Below are 24,072 nucleotides of genomic sequence, written 5' to 3' on the forward strand. Positions count from 1 at the left end.
TTAAATTTACAAAAACAATGCTAAACGAAAGTGATGCAGATGCCACATTCGTAATACTAAATAGTAAAACAGCATTTAAAGAATTATCTCAATTAGTTGACCTACCACATGGTATGAAAGATTACTTGTATGATAATATTTTATCCATTCCGGAACACAAAATGTATGGTTTAATTATCAATGGCTCAGTTAAATCAGTAACAAACATTGAAGAACTTTTCAATGGATTAGTAAAAAGTTTTGAAAATTGTCCTGATTTCATAAAATCAGTTCGAAACATACAAATTGTTTCGTTTAGAAATTTGCAACACAATCCAGATGTAAACATTTTAAGATTTATAGCTGGAAAATATAAAAAAATATTCACATTATATGCATCAAATGACACTAGAATGTTTGTTAAAATGGAAGACAGAGATACGGTGTTAAAAGAATTTCATGATTCACCATTAGGAGGTCATGTAGGTGGAAGAAGAATGCTTCAACGTATTAGTCCTCTTTTCACATGGGATAATATGCGTCGAGACGTTGAAAATTATGTAAAGCAATGTGAATCATGTCAAAAAAATAAAATTTGGCCAAAACACAAAATTCCAATGAAAATTACGACAACGTCGACAGAACCTTTTCAGAAAGTTTATATGGATATAGTAATTTTAACTATATCCGAAGACAATAATCGGTATGGATTAGTCATTCAAGACGATCTAACGAGATTTTTAGTAGTTGCTCCTTTACCGGATCAAGAAAGCACGACAGTGGCAAGAGCTTTTGTAGAGCATTTCATTTGTCGATTTGGTGCTCCAGCAGAAGTCGTAACAGACCAAGGAGCTAATTTTATGAGTAATTTATTAAAACATACTTGCAAAATATTAAAAATCAAGAAAATTAATACAAGTGCCTATCATCCACAGGCAAATTTAGTTGAACGTTCAAATAGAGAACTTAAAACGTTCTTACGAAATTACATTGCAGGAAATCCTCAAACGTGGGATCAGTTATTACCATTTTTCACGTTTCAATTTAATACCACAGTAAACTCATCTACTGGATATTCACCTTTTGAATTATTATATGGTAGACAAGCTAGAATTCCGAATTCAGTCTACAATGTTACGGAGACAGAACTAAATTACGATGATTATGTTACAGAGATGAAAGCAAATTTTAAAAATATTCACGACAAAGCTGTACAAAATGTATTGGCTTCAAAACACAAAAGAAAAGAAATTTATGACAAAAATGCGAGAGAATGGCAACCCTGGTATGGAGATCTAGTTATAGTTGAAACTATTCCATCAGGTGTCGGGAAAAAATTACAAAGCTTATGGAGAGGTCCTTATGAAGTGGTGGATTTGCCAAGTGAGCAAACAACAGTAATTAAAAATGGTAATAAATTAGAGAAGATTCATAATAATAGGTTGAAAAAGTTTAATGACTAAATTAGATAATTAAATGTTATAAGTTAATATGGATGCATGAATTATAATTAACATAGAAATAGCTAAACTTATAATGATTAAAATAGTCATAGATTGCATGCGATTAAAACATTAGAGGAAAGTATTTAAAGTGCCTTAACTAAACTAAAACATTAATAAATATAAATGCTATTTACTAATCAAATCACAGAAATGTAAACTAAATGCATGGAATAATAGCATGAATTAACAATTTTGAAAATCCACGTGGTATAAAAAAAAAAACAAATATTCAAAGAAAAAAAAAGAGTGCACTCTAATAACTATGGAAAAGTACAAGATATTATATTAAAGTGTGAATGAAATTAATGAAAATACATGACATATTCAAGACAAGGGAACCGAAATAGATTGTAGTCCGTTATTACCGGTAAAATATGTTTTAGGAGGTCGTTGGTACACTGTAGATAGTAAATTAAGAGAAACATACAATCCAATTATACTAACTTCTGACTTAGTAACAGATTGGAATTATGAAGCCATTCCAAATTTGATAGAAACTGGCATTTATAATCCTAAAAGTATAAACAAAATGAGAAACATGATTTTCGGACAAAACGCTGGCAGAATTGCAGCAACGATAATGTATAGAACCTTGGCAGGGCAAAATCCCAGTCACCAAGGGTTTAAATTCGATTCCTTATTAGCATCGCCAATAATGGATCATGAATTAATAAGACTATTGAAAGCGATTATGAAAGGAATTTCAATATTTTCGGAAATAACATCATTTTTCCTAGGAACTTATATAATTATCGTTCAAGTAATTAAAATTAAAAATAAATTATTTGGCGCCGTAATAGGATAACATAAAAAAGAGCTCAAGAAAATCAAATTAAAAAAAAAATATATAAAAAAATAACAAAAATGAGATGCGAACTGAATGAATCAATGAATGAATGAGTGTTTATATGGACAAGGTACTGCAGACCAGAATGAATGTGTAAAAGAATGTTTTAAGTATGATAAATGGTTCGACATATCCACAAACAAAATTATAATTTTCATTTTTTTTATTATATAGAAGGTAGTTCCAGAATAATTAGTAAATATACAAAAACCAGCGTTAACGACCTATTTCCAGCATAAAAAGAGAGAGAGGAGGATGATTCCGCAAGCGAAATCTTAGGTAGGCTACTCTCCTTGTAATAATAATAATTTTTTATTTTTTTTTTAGCCATGACAACAAAGGAATATATATTATGGCACATTAATGACCGAGCCACGTAGCCTAGTGGTAACGCTTCCGCCTCGTAAGCGGTAGATCGGGGTTCAAATCCCGGCTCGGACCAACACAACTGGTGATCTTTTCCCTTCTGGATTCGATTGCTTAGTAAAGGGAAGGTAGTGTATCGTCACAAACTGGACCTTATCACGACATCATAGGTCGCCATGTTAACATTAGTTGAGTGAAAAACTGCCACTGAATCCGCTTTGTAAATGCCGGCTCCGATACTCTTCACGGGTATTCCCATCAGGAACTGGGGAAGATTTACTTTACACATTTAAAAAAAGGTAAAATATTCAACTGGGCATAGTAATTAATAATAATAATAATGATAAGAAAAATCAATACAATGCAACAATACAATTTAAAAGATCGTAAAATGTTTTAAAATTAAGTGAAAAAAAAAACAAATACACGTTAAATTATAAACCCACATACACAAACACTACACTTATTAAATTAAGATTCCGGAGTTCACCAATGGGACATCAAGATCAACAAGCATCGCAGAAGTTCCTCGAGCTCTAACAATTAATCGAAAACGGTTGAGGTATGATAGGATTTGTGAGGTGAAAGGTGAAACTTGATTCAAATGGATTGATAATCTGATAATTGGAAAAACGATGGCAACAGTGCAGCAATAACTTTGTGTGGAGGAAAGATATATCTGTTCAATCAAAATAAATGTGAATGGAACCGAATACTTTATGAACGATTAACTCATGAGACGAAGGATGAAACATGATCTGAACATCAGATATAGATCAAAACAATTGGATACTATACAATCGCTACTCGTTACAATTGGATGAAACTGCATAATCACAGTTTAATGCTGATCAAAACAAATGAATGGAACTGCAATTCGCTACAAATTAAAAACAACTGAATGGATAGCACAGTGTATTCACACATAAAGGATTGACGCAAATCTCCACACAATTTCTTCAAATATGCTGGAAAAGAAACGACATAAACAGAATGGTATCAGATTAAGTTGACAAGAATCATTTTCACTGAAAACCAAGCAATGACTTGATTATTTTAAACCGTAAGATTGATATTGAATAAAAGAGTGGATATGACAACAATATAATTTTTTTTCAACACGGAAGGAACGTCATCAGCCACAACATCAACATCAAGGTTGATAGTTTTTTTCATCAGCCACAACATCAGCGAGATCATCAATTAATAATCATCATCATCGAACAGAATCAATTGTAATAACAATCAAAATTAAGTTAAATATTAAGTCTAACCAATTTCCAACATATACCTAGCTGACAGTAGATGATCGTCTTTAGCAGACAAACATCTAGCTCGTAAGTGTGGGGATATGAAGCGACCCTCGCCTTACCAGAAAAATTCACAGTAGATTTTCTCTGTTAAAAACGAAAATATTAGGAAAAGGCGAATCAGGAGAGTTGTAAGAAAAAGGAAGACAAATAAAAATCAATTAGGAGCGTAGGACGGGAAAACCCGACAACACTTTTATGACCCACTTAAGTGGCACGCGCAGAAAGGTGCCCGACGAGAAACAAACAAATAACAATATCTGTGAAAAAGGACAGGCACGACTGGAAAATAAATAAAGATTACATTATCTATGGGTTAAGTCATAAAAGGACTGCGACTAATTTCTGAGAAAAATCTGAGAATTAGAGCGCGGTGGAAAGAAATAGAACATTTATATTAGGATTTTAAGAGTGAGAGAAATAAAATAGGCCAGGATATTATGTATAACTTGGAAGGATTTTTAGAGTGGGGGGAAAAATAAATAAAATAAGAAAAAAAGAGAGTTATATATTGTAGAATTCTGGGAATTAAGGAAACTTTTCATTATATCAAGAAAAATACAGGTTGGAGTGGGGGTTGTAAATGAGACAAAAATATATTATATAAGTTAGAGGAAGAATTTGTGGTGTGAAACCGAAAAGGACGGATATATTATGCAACATCAAAAACTAGAGTGGGGGTAAAAATATAAGATATTAAATAATTAAGTAAATAACTAGATTTAGTATAAAAACCCAAGCTGAAATCAAATAAAGGCAGTCAGTAAATGAGACAGTGAAAGAGAGTGAAAGTGTTTGATCCGAAATATCCAGTCGAAGTGCCTTGGACTTAGCCGGCTGCACGCTTCACGTTTCCGAGATATGATTTTTTGAAAAAAAAAAAAACTGCGTTTTTCGACGCGCCACGCGCAAAAACGGGAAAATGACGAAATCGGCAAAAAATCAACTTTTTCCACTAAAACTGCGATAACTTTAAAATTTCAGCGATGACCTATAGATGTTATGGTACCAAAAGTTGCGTCTCTCAATTACGAAAATTTTGGTACCCAGACATGTATAGGTCATCGCTGAAATTTTAAAGTTATCGCAGTTTTAGTGAAAAAAGTTGATTTTTTGCCGATTTCGTCATTTTCCCGTTTTTGCGCGTGGCGCGTCGAAAAACGCAGTTTTTATTTTCAAAAAATCGTATCTCCAAAACGTACGGTTCGACATCGCCAATTTTTTGATATGTTATGTGAAATTTTCCGAGGAATCCGATAAAAATATTTTCAGACATAGGCTCTTTGGTCCAGACACGGTCAAAACGCCATTTTAAGTTTTCATACGACTTTTTCAATAGTTAAGCTAGATTTTTGGAACTTTTTACTATTTTTCCCAAATAGCCAAACTCATCACCTTTCTTTTGCGTCTAAGACAGCTAAAATCGGATGAAATGGCGCGGAGATATGATTTTTAGAAAAAAGTTGTTTTTGCGAAAAATGACGAAAATTGCCATTTTTTGAACCACCCTAGCACGATGTAGGCCACCCTAATGGCCAAACAAAAAAATACGGGTCTAATTATTTTGGCCAAGAAAAATTTTGAGCCCGATCGGAGAACTTTTTTTTTGGTTTAGGCTCTTTTCAAATGGAATTGCTGTATATATATATATATATATATATATATATATATATATGTGTGTGTGTGTGTGTGTGTGTGTGTGTGTGTGTGTGTGTGTGTGTGTGTGTGTGTGTGTGTGTGTGTGTGTGTGTGTGTGTGTGTGTGTGTGTGTGTGTGTGTATGTGACCAAAATTCTCACTGAGTTTTCTCAGCACTGGGCGAACCGATTTTGGTCAAACCAGCTGCATTCGATTTGGCTTAAGGTCCCATACGTACCTATTGATTTTTATAAAGTTTCGATTAGTAGTTCAAAAGTTATGTATAAAAATGTGTTTTTGTATTTATCCGGATGTTGGATAAGTGACCGTAAATCGATTCAAATATCATCATATTAAACATCGTTGGTTAGGTAATCGACCAGACCTTTCCAACGAGTTCAAAACATTGAAGATCTGGCAACCCTGTCTCGAGATATGTCCACTTGAGTGTTATTTGTGTACTTTTTTATTGCGGATTTTAAGATAATAGTTGGTATAGAGTGAGGAAGGCAGGGTTTTTTTTATTCTTTTATCGCATGGTGTTCACTTTGAATTCAAGTGAATTTCACATCGTGAGATTTAACGTGAGATTGAAATGCATGGGTGTAATTCTCCACCACGAAATCGAAAAAAGTTGCCCCGACCCCTCTTCGATTTTCGCGAAACATTGCTCTAAGGGGTAATTTTGGTTCCTGATCACGAATTCCAGGTCCATTTTTCGATATCTCGTGACGGTGGGGTGGTACGACCCCTTTCATTTTTCTGGTTTTTTAATAAGACACGTTTTTCAGTGATTTGGTGCTCACAACCGTGAAAAGATAGAAATTTGGTGTCAAAGGAACTTTTGTGTAAAATTAGACGGTCAATTTGATGGCGTACTCAAAATTCCGAAAAAACGTAATTTTCATCAAAAAAAGTTGAAAAATAGTTTTAAAACCACTGCCATTTCCCATTACTCAACTGTCAAAAATCGTGAGACATGTCATTTTATGGGAAATTTGATGTACTTTTCGAATCTGAAATAAATCAGAAGAGTATTTTTTCATTTAGAACAAAATTTTTCATTTTAAAATTACGTGTTTTTTCTAACATTGCAGGGTTACATTTTAGAGTAAAACAATGTTGTACAAAGTTGTAGAACAGACAATAACAAAAATTTTGATATATAGACATAAGGGGTTTGCAAGTTTTTTTCACGAGTTATCGGAATTTTACAAAAAAAAAAAATGGAAAAAGTTATGATTTTGATCATTTTTGACCAGTTAACTAATTAATTATTATTCATGCTGTTAAACGACCCCAAGTTTCGGTTCTCGATGCTGCAGCGATACCACAACAAGCGCTCCCGCTGTTTTTTTATATCAAATATTAAAAAAAAAAGTATAATTACTTTAGCAATAAAGTTTATTTGCAGTCGCAACAAAACATATGCAGAAAACTGTACATGCAATTGCAGAACACATGAATTTCACTGGAAACCCATCTCATTTGTACTACAAAATCATTTAAAATTCATGTGCATAGATTTTTTTCAAGTGATTTTCACGTGACATTCATATGCCAAGTCGTATGGGGCAGATTCACGTGTAAAACATGTGATATTACCATGTGCTTTTCTTTCAGTGAAGGACAATATGCTCCTCAGGTTCAATCGTAGATATAACATATTATCATAGTTGCATAAAACAAAAACAAAAAAAAAACAAAACAAAATAATCCCTGCAAACCAGGTCACCTCACGATTCAAGATTCGTTCGCCACATCCAACCGTGAGATTTTTTTGTGGATTGAAAGAAAGAAGTTATGTTTTCGTCATCTGCCGTGCAGCATAAATTATCCACAGCAGCCAAAGTGGCTTCCCCTCAATACAAGAGCCAGCCCGCCAAGCCACTCAGCTGAGTGACTTTTCGCCGTGTCCTGCCTACTATTAGCGTGCACAAACACACACACACACAATCACAAACACAAATACAACAATGTTGTGCCCAACCAGCCGAGGGATGATGACGTTGAAGATGAAGTGGTCCTCCGCGAAAGTGGCCAGAAGAGTACCCCGTTAGCAACAAAAAAAAAACAAAATCTTGAAAAAGAAGAGAGGGCTTTTGCACATCGTAAAGCTTGGGACGTTACGAGCGAAGGAGGTGAATTGTGTCCTCAAACCCTCCTTTTTGCTTTGAAGGAATTGGGGGTGGGGAGGTTTGAAGTGGTCAACAACCAGCTCCGGTGGTCCGCGACCGACGGCGAAGCAGGTTCTTTTTCGGGTGACCTCTTCAGCCTTCAAGGTAGAGTGCAGATTTGGGGCACGCCACGTCGGCGTCTTTTCAATCGACCACAGGCACCGCCGAAATCAGACAAGAGCTCGTGAGAAAAGAAAGTTCAGCAAATCTTGGGAAGGAATTTCAAGTGGGAGTTGGTTGTGATAGGCTTTCTTGACTTCGAAATCATGTAAAACATTTAATCCAAATAAAACTACTTAAGCATTATTTATCCAAATGTTCCTTTTATGAAAAGCTAATGTTCTACTTTTAAGAATTTACTTGTTGAGAGTGATTTTTCAACCCACGTGTATTTTACCAAAGAAACAGTTGGGTTAATTTTCAAGAAAGCAATCCCAACAGCAACACAATCAAAGCCAAAAGAAGTAAATTTATGGTGTCTTTTGGGGAGAGTGTGTAGAACCGACAGACATAAAGCTAATTTGGGGCTAGGATTTCGCCCCAACTCGTCCCCCGACGAGGCGATGGGCTTTGCAACTTTGGGGGCTTTAATTGGAACCATGAATCAGAAGTGAGATAACAAGTATTCGGTGGAAGCAGCCGGTCGCGGAAGTATGTGCAGCACATGTCCTGGATTTGCTTTTGCTTGCTTTGCTGATATGATTTAGCATTATTGTCCTCTTATCCGAGGGTGAAAGTGGAGTGGTTCAGTGTTGTCTAAGGGCTCTCCTTAAAGGATGAGTAGTTGCCCCAGTGTAGCACTTGAAAACAAGGGCAGCAATAAATTGTCTGTGTTAAGCCAATTTGCTCCTTGGAGGCGAGAGCAATCAAGAGAAGTTTATAATCCCTGGATGACCTTCAGTTGGAGCTTTTGGAACAACATAGCATGACCTACTTAGGTAAATAAATATGTAGGGGAACGTTACCCTTTTTCAGCCTATTTCTATCATCGGCCGATCTGAAATTTGATCATAAATTATAGCTTTCTTAAAGTGTTTTTGACTATTCCAAAGTAATTTCATTTCATTTCATTTATTTGGTTGCTTTAACAAATACATTGGTGCAGTTGTTATCCTGAGCTGAGATATGGACTACCTTTCAACAGCTGATTTGTTCTTAATGAGGATAGAGTTTACTCTTACTAAGGAGAACGAATTGGACAGAGAAGGAAAAAAATTGCGAAAATAACCTTCGAAATAGCTAATAGATGTGGGATAGTTAGAGGAAAGGAGGTGTTACTTATTCTAAAATCACAGCTCAAGGGGACAACCGCTGCAGCAGGGGATTGACTGAGGTGGCGCACCCCATCCAGAACTTCGGTAGCACTCGCTGGAGCCAATCGTCGATCAACTCCATCTTAGCCATCCTGTGGACGTCGTCAGTCGGGTGGAAAGGATCCAGGTTTAGCATCATCTTCAACAGCCGGTTCTGCTTGACTTGAAGTTTCTTCCGGTGGGAAGCGGCACAGTCGTACCACGCCGGGTAACCGTACGTCATCGCCGGCTTGAACACCGTCTTGTAGAGCAGCAGCTTAGAGTTGATATCCAGGTGGGACCGCCGGTTAACGAGAGAATAGAGCATCTTGGTGATCTTACCGCATTTGATCGTGGCGTTCTGGATGTGCTTGGCGAGAGTCAGCTTCTTGTCCAGGGAGGCCCCCAGATACTTGACTTCATCCAACCATGGCACCTCGCTACCCCACACCGACACCTCCCTGCGGGGCAGGTTGCGTGGACTTCGCTTTCGGGTAAAGAATATCGCTTGGGACTTCTCGGCGTTTGTTTTCACCTTCCACTTCTTCTGGTAGCGTTCGATGGCGTTTTGAGCAGCTTGCAGCTTGGTGACTACGATGACCGGGTCGGAGTCCGACGCGAGGTACCCCGTGTCGTCGGCGAAGAGGAAGTAGCTGACACCGTCGATCATTGCTAGGTCCGCCGTGAAGATGTTGTAGAGCGTAGGACTTAAAACAGCGCCTTGCGGGACGCCGTAGAGAACTTCGTGCCGGTCCGACACGTGTCCGTTCACCGCAACGTGGTACGAGCGGTGTTGAAGAAACGATCGGACAATCTTCAGGACGTACAGCGGGAAGTCAGCTCGGTGCATCTTGTGCAAGATCGCTTCTTGCCACACCGAATCGTATGCCTTCTCGACGTCTAGGAGCACCAAACCGGCGGATCTGCGTCGCGCGAAGTTCGCGCGCTCCTCCTCAACAAGTCGAACGAGTTGATGGTTGGTGGAGTGTCCTCGCTTGAACCCGAACTGAGCGTCCGGAATAATCCTTGTGTTCTCCAGGTGTAGCTCGATGCGCCCCAGAATCAACCGTTCCAGGAGTTTGCTGAGGGTTGGCAGCAGGCTGATCGGCCGGTAGTTCGAAGGGTTTGTGGCGTCTTTGTTTGGCTTCGGAATGCCTATCACCACCGCATGTTTCCACGCGGCTGGGAAGTATCCGAGTCGGACACAGGCGGAGAATACTTTTGCAATGAATATGTGCGCCTTCCGGGGAAGCCGCTTCAGCACGATGTTCCGCAATTGGTCCTTACCAGGGGTTTTTTGGCCTTGAGTCTTCGGATGAGCTGTGCCACTTCCTTGGGACGAACCAGCCACGAATGGCCGTCCGCCAGCGGGGTCCGATCGATGAAATCAACGGAGTTGTTCACCTCTGCGACAGTCGTTGGATCATCTGGCATCTGGTTGTTGTGTGCACGAGCGAAGCTTGCCGCCAGTAGTTGTGCCTTCTCGGATGAGGAGGCGATGATATTGTCGCCCTGGCGCAGAGGAGGACTGTACTTGGTTGTCTTTCTCAGCGCCTTGGTGATTCGCCAGAGTGTGTCCCGATTATCGTGCATCGTGCGAAGTGTTTCCTTGAACTTGTTGAAGTTTGCCTGGTTGCATTCTTCTCGGATTCGCCGGTTCAGGGACGACACGATGTCCTGGTAGATCGGGTCCCGTCTCCTGTACCACTGACGACGTCGCGTGTTGCGCAGCACAATCAGCTTACGGGTGTTTTCCGGGATCGTAGCGGGTTGGTAGGTTCGTTGATGGACTTCAGGTACTGAAACGGCTTCCGCATCCAACAAGACTGTGGTCAAAAACTCGACAGCTGTGTCAACATCGGCTTCCGTATTGAGAGTGGTAATTTCGGGATTCAACAGGTCGAGTTTCTCACTTATCTCCCTTCAGAAGCGAGGCCAGTCAGCTCGTGCATAGCAGCGAAATTTTGGAGTTGACCGTTCGACAGGGGCTGATAGACTGACGTCAAACAGCACTGGCCGATGGTCCGACGACAATTCGTTCAGGGCGATCGGTTTCGTCATGTCCAACAGGTTGTTGGACAGCGATTCCAAAGTAATGAATAGCTCAAATCTGGAGTTTTTTATTTAAAAGGTCCAATAACCCAAATTTTCAGTTTTTGCTTTTTGGCTGTTTTTCAATACCCCTAACTTAAGGCGGTTTCAAAAACACCCAAAAAGCAAAAACTGAAAATTTGGATTATTGGACCTTTTTTAATAAAAAAACACCAGAAATAAAAGTGTGCAAGCAATTTCCCATTGTTGATACATCTGAAAAAGTTGATTTAATAGCGGAAAACGGCAAAACTGATGATAATTGGTCGAACGGCTTAGAGTGATTAAAATGGGTGTATTTCCCCTACATCTCATGCTAAATATCAGCTCATTTGGTTGAATACTGGCTTGTCTCAGCGGGTTAAAGTTTATAGTTAAGAGGCAGTATTTGTAAAAAATGCACGGTTTGTTCTAGAGGTTTGTATCGAGATGCTCCGATTTGGATGAAACTTTCAGTGTTTGTTTGACTATACATGAGATGAACTCATGCCAAATATGAACCCTCTACGACAAAGTGAAGTGGGGTAAAACGGGCTTTGAAGTTTGAGAAAGAAAAAACATAACAACTCTTAAAATTGCTCGCATTTCCGTAAAACTTCATCAATTCCAACTCTCTTAGATGCATTCGAAAAGTCTTTTGAAGCACTTCAAAATGTGACAAAGGCATCCAGGATTGATTTAATTTTTCTCATAGCTTTTGCAAATTACTGTAAAAAAAATATTTTTTTAAACCTTAATATCTTCTTGCAACAGCCTCCAACACCCATGCTCCCATAGGGCAAAAGATAGGTAATTCCATGGACTATAAGCCTACGGTATTAACTTTTTTGCAATTCCGTCGTGAAACTATTTACTTTTCCTGTCATTCTTGAACGACGAAATAGCCTACTTTTCTGTACCAAAAATAACAGAATCGAACAGCAACACTTTTCAAAATAAATGCTGAAAAGTTCTACTTTTCAGCACTCAAATGAGTGCTGAAAAGTTGAACTTTTCAGCACTTGTTGCGAAAAGTAACACTTTTCAACATTTTTTTGATTTAAACGATTTATTGACAAAATACATGAAAATTTGAAATAAAATTTCACTCAGTGTGTGTTTTTTGAAATTGCAAAAAATGTTGTATGGAACTCGTTGCACTCGGTGAACCTCGTTGGATAAATGTTCGACTCGTGCTGAAAAAAATCCTCTTTTTGCAACTTGTTGCATAAACTACTATTTGGCCAATTGGAGTTTTTCTCATAGTTTTTCGATTTTTCTACAACAAACATTTTACAACGTTAGTTTTTGCGCTGTAGGCCACCATAGCGGCACTTTTTCGGAATCCTCGGACAATTTCACGTAAGTTGGAAATATTGGAGTTGGAAATTTAATTGGAAAAAATGCCATTTTGAATGAATTAAAACATTTTTTAACAATTTGTTGGATTAGGGGTAAAACAGATATTCGCCTACATGATACAGTATTTGACGTATTGACCACAGGGTAAACAAGATTTTTTTCTTTTTTGAAAAATGTTGTATTTAATTATTTTTTAAATCAAATTTACAACTCCAATAGGTATCGAACCCAGGACCATTTGCTTATAAAGCGAACATCGTAACCATTCAGTCACGAAACGAACCATTCAGTCACGACTGCTCCCTTTATTTGGTAACTGGATTTTCAGGCATTTTCTCACGGTCATTGGAAACGATCGTGGATAGGACATAGGGCCTCTTAAGGGGTTACATACATGTAAATCATCAAAAATGTCAAAGGTTGGTATGAGTACATATTCAAACTTTTTTTAAATCTTTTTGCTGGGCATTTAAATGTGCATTTTGATCTATGACCAAAATAAATATGAAGACATTTGGATGTACCGTAAAACGGGGTGACTTTGATAGCCGGGGTGACTTTGATAGGTTTGCGATTTTTCCGCAAAATGAAGAGTACAATTAAAATACGTAAAGAATGGATTAGAAACATACTGACCGTGGTAGAGAAGTGTTCAAAGTACCTCAAGAAGAACTTTTCATAAAATTTTGACAAGTTTAAAAATTTAGTTAACTATAGTTAAAAAAATGTTGATGAAAGTCATTATTTTAAACTTCTTAAAGTGTCATGATTTTCTCAATGAACATGATTTTCAATCGGAAAACGGAATGCATTTTCGGATTCTTTGGACAATTTTCCACTAAGAGAAGGTTAAAAATGTTTGTAAATAATAAATAATATGTGTTTTTGAAACACAATTAAAAAAAAATCTCACAATTTATAGGCAATTTCAGTTGAACAAATTTCATGTAAAATGTGAAAACTTGTGATTCGTGCTTCGAATTCAGTATAAAATGCAATATAAATCGATAATTTTATAAACAAAACTAGTTTTAACAAATTTCAGGCAAAATTCCGACTTTTTAACAATTTTACCTAAAATTTATATGTATTTTGCTTAAAAGCTTATACACTTAGTTAACTAAATCTAAACATTGTTTTTTTTCTGAAAAAACTATATCAGCTACTTTAGTGATGGTATATTTAACGTACAAATAAAGTTTTAACATCTTAAATATGATTTTAACAAGAAAATCTTTGACTATCAAAGTCACCCCGGAATTAAAACTAAGAATTTTTAACGTAACTATTTTTCTAAACATTATTTAAAAAACTTTTTTTTCCGAAATAGTGCATGGACCTTGTGTGGTCTACCCCAGTACATGTTTTAAAAATAATAATCTTGAGAAAAACCTTACCTGTTGGAAAATATTCTAAAAACAAATTGAAATCCTATCAAAGTCACCCCGGTTTACGGTACCATTGCCGAGATATAGCTATTTTCAGTCAGCAGTTTCAAAAAACGGTTGCCACGATATCTCAACACTGCCTTGACCAAATCTGCTCAAAATTTTGGTGAAGACTCATCAAACCAATCCTGTGTGCATGACGAAGGCCGATTTTCAAAAAGTTTATTAATAAAAAAAGATAAAAATATTTTTTATGTTTTTCTTATAAAAAATCGTCAGTTTTTGATTTTTGTAATTTTTAAAAAGCAAAATTTCAAAATCGGGCTTCATCATGCACACGGGATATGTCTTGGTGGGAGTCTTTACCCCAAATTTCAGCCAATTTGGTCCATTCCATCTCGAGATTTCGTGGCACTCGTGAATCAACTTGGTGTTTAGAGAAAAAGGTTCACAAAGTTTGACAGTTCGCTTTGCGCATGGCAAACATGTGAACTTGAATCGTATCTTACTCAGTTCAGTCACGAAATATCTTCATGAAATTATCAGGAGTGATAGAATAGTAGTTTATGCAACAAGTTGCAAAAAGAGGATTTTTTCAGCACGAGTCGTACATTTATCCAACGAGGTTCACCGAGTTGGATAAATAGGTACGACGAGTGCTGAAAAAATCATGTTTTGCAACGAGTTCCATACAACATTTTTTGCAATTTCGAAAAACACCCATTGAGTGAAATTTCAAGTCGAAGTTTCATGTATTTTGTCAATAAATCGTTTAAATAAAAAAAAAATGTTGAAAAGTGTTACTTTTCGAAAAAAGTGCTGAAAAGTTCAACTTTTCAGCACTCATTTCAGTGCTGAAAAGTAGAACTTTTCAGCATTTATTTTGAAAAGTATTGCTATTCGAATCTGTTATTTTTGGTACAGAAAAGTAGGCTATTTCGTCGTTCAAGAATGACAGGAAAAGTAAGTAGTTTCACGACGGAATTGCAAAAAATCTTCTTTGTAGTGAATTAGTGAATTTTCTGAAATTAGATTTTGTTTTACATGTTTGTAACCCCTTAATTGGTGTGAAAAGTCGTTTAAATAAATACACTGAGATCAATTCGGAGTATTTAACGGTATCAACCCAATTTTAGGTCTTATGCAAATTTATGTGATGGATTATGTGAATTTCGAAAAATCATTAACTCTAAAAAAATACCGAAATGACTTAATTTTCGATGATTTTCAGTTTCAAGATAACCAAAGGGTAGTGTAATCTTTTGCTATTCTAGATAACTAATACTAAGATGTATGAAATCAAGAAACGGGATAGGTTCTGTAACAAAAATATATTTGCAAACATAAAAAAGAGAAAAAGGTGATCATTCGCCAAAAATAGCTCTACTGAATTTAGAATTTCAACACCATCCACCATCAAACTAAGCTAGTACGGACACATTGTGTAGCACGGATTGTAACACGCCGCAGGAGGAACCGAAGCCAAAACGCCACAGGGAGCCTGGTTGTAGCAGGTCGTCACCGGCGGCAGCCCACATCCTTTGGAGATGAAGGCTCGCTTCTCAACGTTCTTAAACTTCACCGCCGGCCCGCCATCTTTTTGAAGCGCATTTCCCGATCTACGAAGAAGGGATTTTTCGTCATTCAATGAGTCTCAAAGGTTGGATATTTACATTTTAATTTTGATTTATTGTTGCTCAATAGCTAATCGTTAAATATGAAAGACAATATTCACTTATTCTTGGCTGCGTCGCTGATTTTGGTTTTCGATCCCGCTCCGACTCCAGTCTTGGAACCCGTTTTGCCACCAACACGCGTTTTGGAATTGTCTCCACCGCCAGTTTCAGCCCCCTTTCCGGCCGCTCCCTTACCAGCTCCTTTCCCACCAGGCTTCGATCCGACCGCCTTGGAATCACCTTGTGAACCTTTTCCCTTTCCAGTTTTGCCACCTTTGCTACCCTTTCCATCGCCGGCTTTGTCCGTACCAGCCCGACCCGACTTGCCGCGCGATGCTTTCGCGAGATCGCGCGAATCTTCGCGACCAGGCTTGCACTTGACCTTGTCCGCCGGAATGCGCACCTTGTAGTCCTCCTCGCAGTACTGAGTTTCGGTGCAAACCACGTCCGGCTTGCGCACACCGGACGCCAGCAGGGCCGACGGCGGAGTGAACTCCAGGTCGAGTTCGGATTCACTTTCCGACGGGAGGTCTTTGACGGAGGTTGCTTTCGGGAGGCCGAGGCGCTTGGAAAACTTGCGAAGTTCTTTTTGGAAGATTTTCTTCTCTTTGTCGTGTCGGTGGGTGCACGATTCGAGGTCTTTGCACTCGCACAGGTTGAATCGGATTTTGAGCGCTTGTCGGAGTTGGTGGAGCTTGGCGGTTTTGGGATCCTTGGCAAGCTTGAAGCGAATCGGTTCGCATGGGAGGTAAGGGTTTTGAGTGGTTTTGAGGGTTTCCGAATCCTTCAGCGGGTTCATTTCGATGATGTACTCGCCGTTCCGTTTGACGATCTGAAGCGTTGGCTTTTGTTTAACAGATGATGGGGGTTGCTCTTCACCCTCGGAACGTTTCGCAGCTCTTCTGCGGCTCACGGGAACGTTGTCCAGCGGGTAGCTCACCAAAAAGTGTTGCATCAGTTCTTTGATCGGCCTGCGGATCGCACCCGGACGCCACCCTTTGCGGATCCGGCCGATGCCCAGCGTTTGGACGTCCCACTGCCAGCCCATATGTGGCGGAACGGGACCCTGGCGGGCGTCGCACTCGCAGTGACCCATCACGATTCCCGGATGTCGATTACCGTATGCGTACGAGAACTTGCCCCGGTTCTGCTTCTTAGCACGTCGCAACATGGCCCGATGATTCCTCCGGATCCCCACCGCACTATGCAGAGGACAACCCTGATCTTTCCCAGTTTTGGACTCGACCTTGCGCAGCTCAACGCTCTGCACGCCATCCGTGATGAACTTTCGCTTTTGCGCGTCCGATTGCTTCAAAATCGCTTCCACATCCAGCGAAACGTTCGAGCTGCGTCTCCGCCCTTGATTCTCCTTGCCATCCCCGTACACATTCCGTAGAAGCGACGTCCGCGTTGCCTTGCTCAACTTCCGCGGAAACCCGCTAAACCGATCCCGCAGCGATTGTCGCGTCTTTGGACGTTCGCTCGAAACCCTCCGGGCCATCATCTCCGAGTCCGACGTCGAAGACTGCGTCGTTGTCGAGTTCGGCTTCGGGTCAACTTTTGCCGCAGCAGTGCCAATCCGTTTCTGACAATCCGGACAGCATCTGCCACGCAACCGACACATCGGACAGGGTCGAATGTCCAGCGATGCCGATCGGAGTGTGCTCGCAGAAGTTCGACGGGGAAGGGGAGTGGGTTCGTTGAACTCAAAGTCTTTCATCCACGAGTCCAGTCGACTGGGCGTTAGCTCGTGGGTTCGGGTGGGGACTGGTGGGGGAGCAGTGGCGGGAGCTGCTGAAAGAGGTCGGTGGCCACACTTGGGGCAGATGCTGTGCAGCGGGAGCCAGTCCATGTTGATGCCACAACGTTGGCAGAATCTGTTGAGAAATGGTAATTGTGGAGCGAAAGATGACAGAAACGATAAGACCCACATACCGAACTCCCACCGACTGCGGACAAAGGTAGTTCGGGTCATGCTGGCAATGGAACGGAGGTTTCTGGTGAACTTCCGCTGGTTGTTGCGGTCTGGAAGATTAGCATTAAATTGACAGAAATGTACAAAAGACCAAACATGTATTCAATCTTACCTTACGTCAATTGACTGAGGGAACAGAATGTTCGGGTCGTGTTGACATTTAGCCGGAGGATTCTGGAAGGCTTCCGTTGGTTGTTGTGGTCTGAAGTTGAAATATAATAAGGTATACTATTACCACATAGTTTAGCGAAAATCCTACTAACAAATCCTACCTAAACTCTTCGTACTTTGCTCCGACAGCAAAATTTGGCTCCGGTACCATCGATGAATGCCGCGGAATCACCGAGTCGCAGGTTTTCCCGGTAATCGACTCTCCGCCGCAGACTTTGCAAAATCGGTGCGGTTCCGGTTCCTTCAGCGGCGACGCTGGCTGCTCCTTCCCCAGCGGATACAGCAGTGCCTCCCGTTCAATTTGTTCGATCTTGCGCTTGATCGCGTCCAGGTCGGGATCCTTCCGGGGCAGCTCTCGGTTCACCAGAATCCCATCGATCAGCTCGTACTGGTAGCTGACCTCGCTGGGACTTTTCAAGGCGTCACACTTGCCACAGATCAGCAGCTGCCGCATTTTGTCCTCCCGAAGCTCGACACTGCGACGTTCCGGGGCATCGTTCACCACGTACAGCACGGTGTCCTCCTCTTTGGTCTCTTTGGTCGTAACCGGAACGGCCTCATCCTCAGCCGTCAAGCAAATCACCGACCGAATCCGATCAGTCTTCAAAATCAGCTTGATCGTACCCACCACGTACTTGTCCTGGTCAAGACTCACCGTGTACGGAACGATCGTGGCCACAAAGTTCGGCGGCTCAAACATACCCAACTTCTCCAGCGAAATCGCTGCCTTGGCCAACTCTTTCGCCTTCCCATCTCGAATGGCAACTTTCAGCTCGTTGCTACTCAAAAACTTCTTAAACTCCGCCGAACTCTTCAGCGGAATGCTCACCGAGTTGCCGGAACGTCGCTCGTTCAGCTCAGCAACGGTGCCCTCGACAGTCACCTTGTGGTCCTTTCCCACCTGCATCGCGATGCTGATCCGACCACCCTCGTCATTGTCCAGCAGTTCGACCGACTTGACGATGATGACCAGCGAGAAACCTTCCGGTTCTGCGGTTGCGGCCGGCTTTGGATCTTTTTCCTGCGGCTTGGCCGAAGCGGCGGCGGCAGTGGAAGGGGTAGGAGCAGGGGTTGGGGTTGGTTTCGCTGGGGTCTTCTTGTCGTCTTTGGCTGCCATGGTGTCACGGGGTTACAGATTTTTACGGGATTTCGGGTCCGGATTTGCTGGAACGGGCAGGAAGTGGGTGGTGATCGAGAGCGCACGTGAATAATTTGTGTCAGGAAGACGAAAAACGGGTGGGTTGCTTAGTTGAGGTGAAATCTTCGGAAAGATAAAATTTTAATTAGAAATATTTTGTATGAGCGATAAGCGATCCAAAGATTGAATTGAGTAGCATTCGTAATTTAAATTTTAGATTATTCTTTAAAAAGTCTAGACAATTCTTGAATCTGAAACGTACAATTTCCATATAACGACTGGCTCGTCGTTATATGGAAAATTAAAAAAATCAAAAAATATCAAATCAAACCAGAACAAAGTTTTTTTGGGCCTCAGAACAACCGCCTAAAATTCGGAACCAATTTGTCAAAAGACACAGGATCCTCGAAACTGGTCTAAAACGTGTTTTTTGCTCGGAAATCACGTTTTAGACCAATTACTTTCTTCGGGAAAGTTTTGTAGAATTTTCTCTATTTTAACGGTAATTGAATTGAAAACTAATTCCATACAAAATTGAAATGCAATGCGCAAAGTGTGGACGCCAACAATTGGAGCCTAACATTTCGAAAGGGCACATAAGTTTTTTAAACAATAGTGCAAATTCACAAAAATTAAGTGGGAGTAAACTTTGAAAAACATAACATGGCTTTCGAAAAATCGATTTGAAGTAAAGGTAAATTTCAGCAATTATAAAAATAAAGAAAAAATGTTTTTATTATCACTCGTAATGCTGAAGTATTTAAAAAATACAAATCATGCTTGGAAATTTAGTTGCAAATTTTTTTCATTAATTTATACTGCTTTTTTTTTTTGCTTTCTTTCTATTGTTTGTGTTTATAAATGTTTTAAGCACGTGAGTATAATTTTCTACGATTTTGTAAATTTTTTCACAATTTTTAAATGGTCATTTTTTGGTTTGGATGAAACTTTGTATGTAAATTAATGAAAATCTGTAACTTGAGATTTGGGTTAGATCAAGGCTTTTAAGAAAAAATAAAAATGTAAAAATTCCGATGATTTTATTTGACTTTTTATTACTAAAAGTTATAATCCGAAAATACGTAATCATTATTTTCTAAATCTTTGGGTATGTTTAGGGGACTAAAAAAGAAGCCAAAAGAAGCCAAATTTGTTATCAAATGTACAAATTTTTAGTACTATAATAATAATTCACAAAAACCACGAGAATTTAAATTTCTCTCTGAGACTTTGAATATCGGCCAATAAGTTTCCGCGAAAACTTAACTTTTAAAGAATTCGAATCGATGAAAATGAGGTTTTCAGTACACAGCTAAAAAAGTAGTAATCCATCTGCGTGTAAAAGGCCTGGGTGTAAAATAAATTTTGCTTTATTTTATGAAATTATGTGTAACATTACACCAGAAATATGTAGCTCATCAGTATGGGAAACCTACTTTAACAAAATGTCACGATCATATATACCTTTATCCTTTCCACTCTTCATTTGTTTGATGGCCGAGCGGGCTAAGGCGCCAGTCCTTACTGATGGTGCTGGGTTTGAATCCCGTCGGTTGCAACTTTTTTTTGTGTTTACAAAAATGGTACATGCAGTGTGTAATATTTAGTGTCTATTTCGACGAAGGTGATGTGCATGCTTTTGCATGCGATTTTACCATCGGATTTATTGCTGTGTACCTAAGGCGTCATCCATAAAGTACGTCACGATCTAGGGGGGAGGGGGGGTTGTCGCAAGCGTGACAAAGTGTGACAAGGGGGAAGGGGGGTCCGTGAGACTGTGACGTCACGCTAGACTATTTCTTGAATACTAAAAATTCAGTCTTAAAATATATTTTAAAAAAGTTTAAAAGAGTAATGTTTCATAAATTATATTCATAAAAGAAACACGATACAAGGTTTTAAGAAACAGACTTTTTGATAATTGATTTAAATGTTTAAATCATATTTTGAAAAAAAAATCAACACACAACCTGCAATAATTAACTTCCTCGATTGAACTCCAAATAAAAATATAATCCTACAATTATAAATCGTGCCACATGGATTTCTATGCAGATATGACATTTTGAAAATTTAATCTAGATTGTACAAAAAATCAAAATGGGGGGGGGATCCGACAAAGCGTGACGTACTTTTCGAGAGGGGGTCAGAGCCTGCGTGACAAAGTGTGACATAAGGGGGAGGGGGGGTTGATTTTGGCCGATTTTAGCGTGACATACTTTATGGATGACGCCTAATTAACCTGACAAACAATTGCTGTAAGTTCCATCAAAATCGGAGCACATCGATACGACCTGTCAAACATTGGTGGAAAACTCGCTTTTAGGATCTTTCAGGTTAGTTCACACATTTTTAAAGTCATTGTTATAAAAATTAATTTCTAATCAATTCTAATTTATCCAAATATTTACTCCAGTGCTGTAATACTGATAATAATTGAAAACTGAACTACACAGAAAAAAAATGGAAATGGTGACAGATTATGTGTCAAAAAATATTATTAACTTTACCCCAGAAAATGATGAATTTTCATCAGTTTTTGATAAATATTCATCAAGTTCACATTTTTACACATTTTTTATTTAATATTACTCAAAAAAGAGGTTATATTCAACCTAACAAATTTTCAACATTCCAAAATTTAATTTTTTTTTGTGTAGGTGAAGGCATTACAGGGACGTTGTCATCACTGCAAATAAAAACTCTTTCAAGAATACGTTAATTTTTGCAACACATCTCAATGGAAATTGCAACATGTCGTTTATGGCCTTCCTTTTTATTTCACTTGTATGTAAAGAGTAACTTTCAAAGTTACCGGGACCTGTAAAGTTAGTATTTGGAATAAATATATAATATCTATACTCTTTCTTTTTTCTCTTCCTTCTTCACAGGTTATAGTTTCCTGTTCCTTTTTTGTTATTCTTTCCTACTCACATCCACTTAACCATTCACATAACGTTTTTTTAAACTATTTTCCTTTGATTTACACCGGGCTATTCCTCATTCCCTCCAATCTGTTCTGATGTGACAAAAAACATGCAACGAGTATGAACAGCTTAGAAGTTGGTTTGTGTGATTTTGCTTGCTTTTGTATAAAGTACAATTTTGCCGACATCTCTGTAATATTCTTCCCTTTTTACGTTCTCTTTCCCTTATGTACAATTTCACATTTTTCCATACCACACAACGTTCCAAATTGCGTTAAAAGCGGAATAATACTGCATTTTCACACCAATCAATTCATTTTCATACACACACACACATTCACAGCTTACCTTTCTAAAATATGTTTGCTGGCTGCCTTAAAAAATCTAGTTTCATCTTATCTGATAGTGTATACAAAAAAAAACAAATGCTGATTTTGATTCGAATGGCAGTGTTGGTTAAATTTTAGATTCCTTTCGTTTTGATTTTTGTGGTATGTTTTCGCTACGTTTTTTCTTCTCAAGTAAGTTTTTCGTTTTGTCTTGTTTGATTTTTTGTTTGTTTTTGGCAGCATTCGGTTATTTTACGTTTTTTTTTTTAGTTGTTCAGACTTGTGATGAGAAAAATATCTTTCGCAGCTTTCACGCGAGAAGAGCTTTCGCGTTTTCTGAGTCGTGTTTGGTTTTTCTTTTCTTTCGAGGAGAGGATGTAAGGATTTTATTGTCTGTGGACGGTGAATTTTCCCACGCACGAGCGAGGGAGTTTGTTTGTTTGTTTTTGTTTTCATAACGTTTGCTTTGTGTGTTTGAACTGTTATCGTGTCATGTTTGTATTTACACTCAACGCAGCGCTTGAGAGAAGCTTTACTGCTCCGGAAAAAGCTGTTAACCAAGAGAAGAAAACCGTGAGCTTTTTCCACCCACTTACTTCCGTTTTGCACGCACACTCACATTAAGGTATGTGGGAGAAAGTGTAAAGAGAGAGAGAGAGCGAGCGCACGTGGTTTGAGAAGCTTTCACGGGATAACAATGTTGCGTGCAAGTTGCACGCGAGTGGGCCCGTCATACCGGTGTTCGGGGCGAATTTGACTAGAATGGGATTGCGCGCGGCTGTTGCGATGATGGACACAACTGTGGATTTATCCGTTAATTTTCTTGATGTTCTGAATGAAACATTGACCATTTTTTTAACGCAGGTTATGAAACAACTTTTTTGCGAACGGCTTAGTGTGATTAAAATGGATATATTTCCTCCCAACAACCTGAAATGTTTAAAGTGAAAAATAAAAATAAAAAAAAAACATGAAAAACAAACTGGGGTGACATTGATAGGATTTCAATTTATTCTTGAAATACTTTCCAACTGATAAGGTTTGCATCAGTCCAGTGACGAACTGTCACTTTTAACACCGCGCTCACGCACACTATCAAAACAAACGTTTAAAAAGAACTAATGATTGCAAAACAACTGAACTAGTGTAAAATGCATTTGAAAACACTTTTCAAATGTTGAGACTGTGGCTTGTTGTTTCATTTTTTTATATTTCTCTTTTTTTTGTGGCTGTAAGGTTGATACGATTTAAGAGCTGGTATTTTTCTATAATTTTCGTGCAAATAGAAAAAATTTTTTTTGAATAGTTTTGAGAATGCTCTAGTTTAAATAATTATTCTTAAAGAAAATTTGGAGAAATAATCAACCAATGCAATCAAAATGAAAAAAAAGGTTTTCCCATGAAAACTTCTATAGAAAATACAATCGGTGACTGAACAAATTGATCCCACATTTTGAGGGGTTGTTTGAGACTCCCAGAAAAATCGAGTAAATGAGTGGCTGAAAAAACATTTTTTTATTCTCCCTAACGATAATCCATAACTGTCTTTTTTCCTACAAATCGGCATATATTGCATTATTTTTAGACCACATGTGAGGAAATTTAAAACATTTGAATCGAACGTACCATTAGATGTTGGATCCTTAAAATTCCCTCAAACATGAAAATAGCTCCAATAATAGTGTTTTTTTTGCATCATGATTTTTGTGTATAAATTTAATAATTGATTAAATTATTTTGAAAATGACGAAAAATCATTCAGGAATTCCCTTGCTTGCACAAAGTTTTATCTAATCTTAAAAAAATAATCGATGGTCGAATTTGTATAGATTTCGCTCAATATCTAAAAACTTTTTTACAAATATAAATTTATTTTCAAGCTTTCCCGGAGCAGTATAGCTTACTTTTCATGATGAGTTGATA

General features: G+C 38.7%; 1 protein-coding gene across 1 annotated transcript; it reads right to left on the minus strand.

Annotated features, from left to right (window-relative positions):
• Nucleotides 1-15,245: 15,245 nt before the first annotated feature.
• On the minus strand, nt 15,246-18,995 carry LOC120417370 (uncharacterized). The gene is made up of 5 exons (XM_039579383.2): nt 17,857-18,995; nt 17,697-17,786; nt 17,545-17,634; nt 15,669-17,486; nt 15,246-15,552 (listed from the first exon to the last, which is right to left on the minus strand). Exons 1-5 carry the CDS (start codon nt 18,870-18,872, stop codon nt 15,360-15,362), a joined length of 3,207 nt encoding a protein of 1,068 aa, XP_039435317.1. The 5' UTR covers nt 18,873-18,995; the 3' UTR covers nt 15,246-15,359.
• Nucleotides 18,996-24,072: the final 5,077 nt, after the last annotated feature.

The sequence above is a fragment of the Culex pipiens genome, chromosome 2 (genome assembly GCF_016801865.2).
Source record: "Culex pipiens pallens isolate TS chromosome 2, TS_CPP_V2, whole genome shotgun sequence".
Classification (NCBI taxonomy): Eukaryota; Metazoa; Arthropoda; class Insecta; order Diptera; family Culicidae; genus Culex; species Culex pipiens.

Coding starts and splice junctions, on each gene's coding strand:
- LOC120417370 (XM_039579383.2), bottom strand. CDS start 18,872: ATGGCAGCCAAAGACGACAAGAAGACCCCAGCGAAACCAACCCCAACC. Junction 17,487..17,544: donor CCGCAGTCGGTGGGAGTTCG/GTATGTGGGTCT, acceptor ATTTCTCAACAG/ATTCTGCCAACGTTGTGGCA. Junction 15,553..15,668: donor AGCGACGCAGCCAAGAATAA/GTGAATATTGTC, acceptor CCTTCTTCGTAG/ATCGGGAAATGCGCTTCAAA.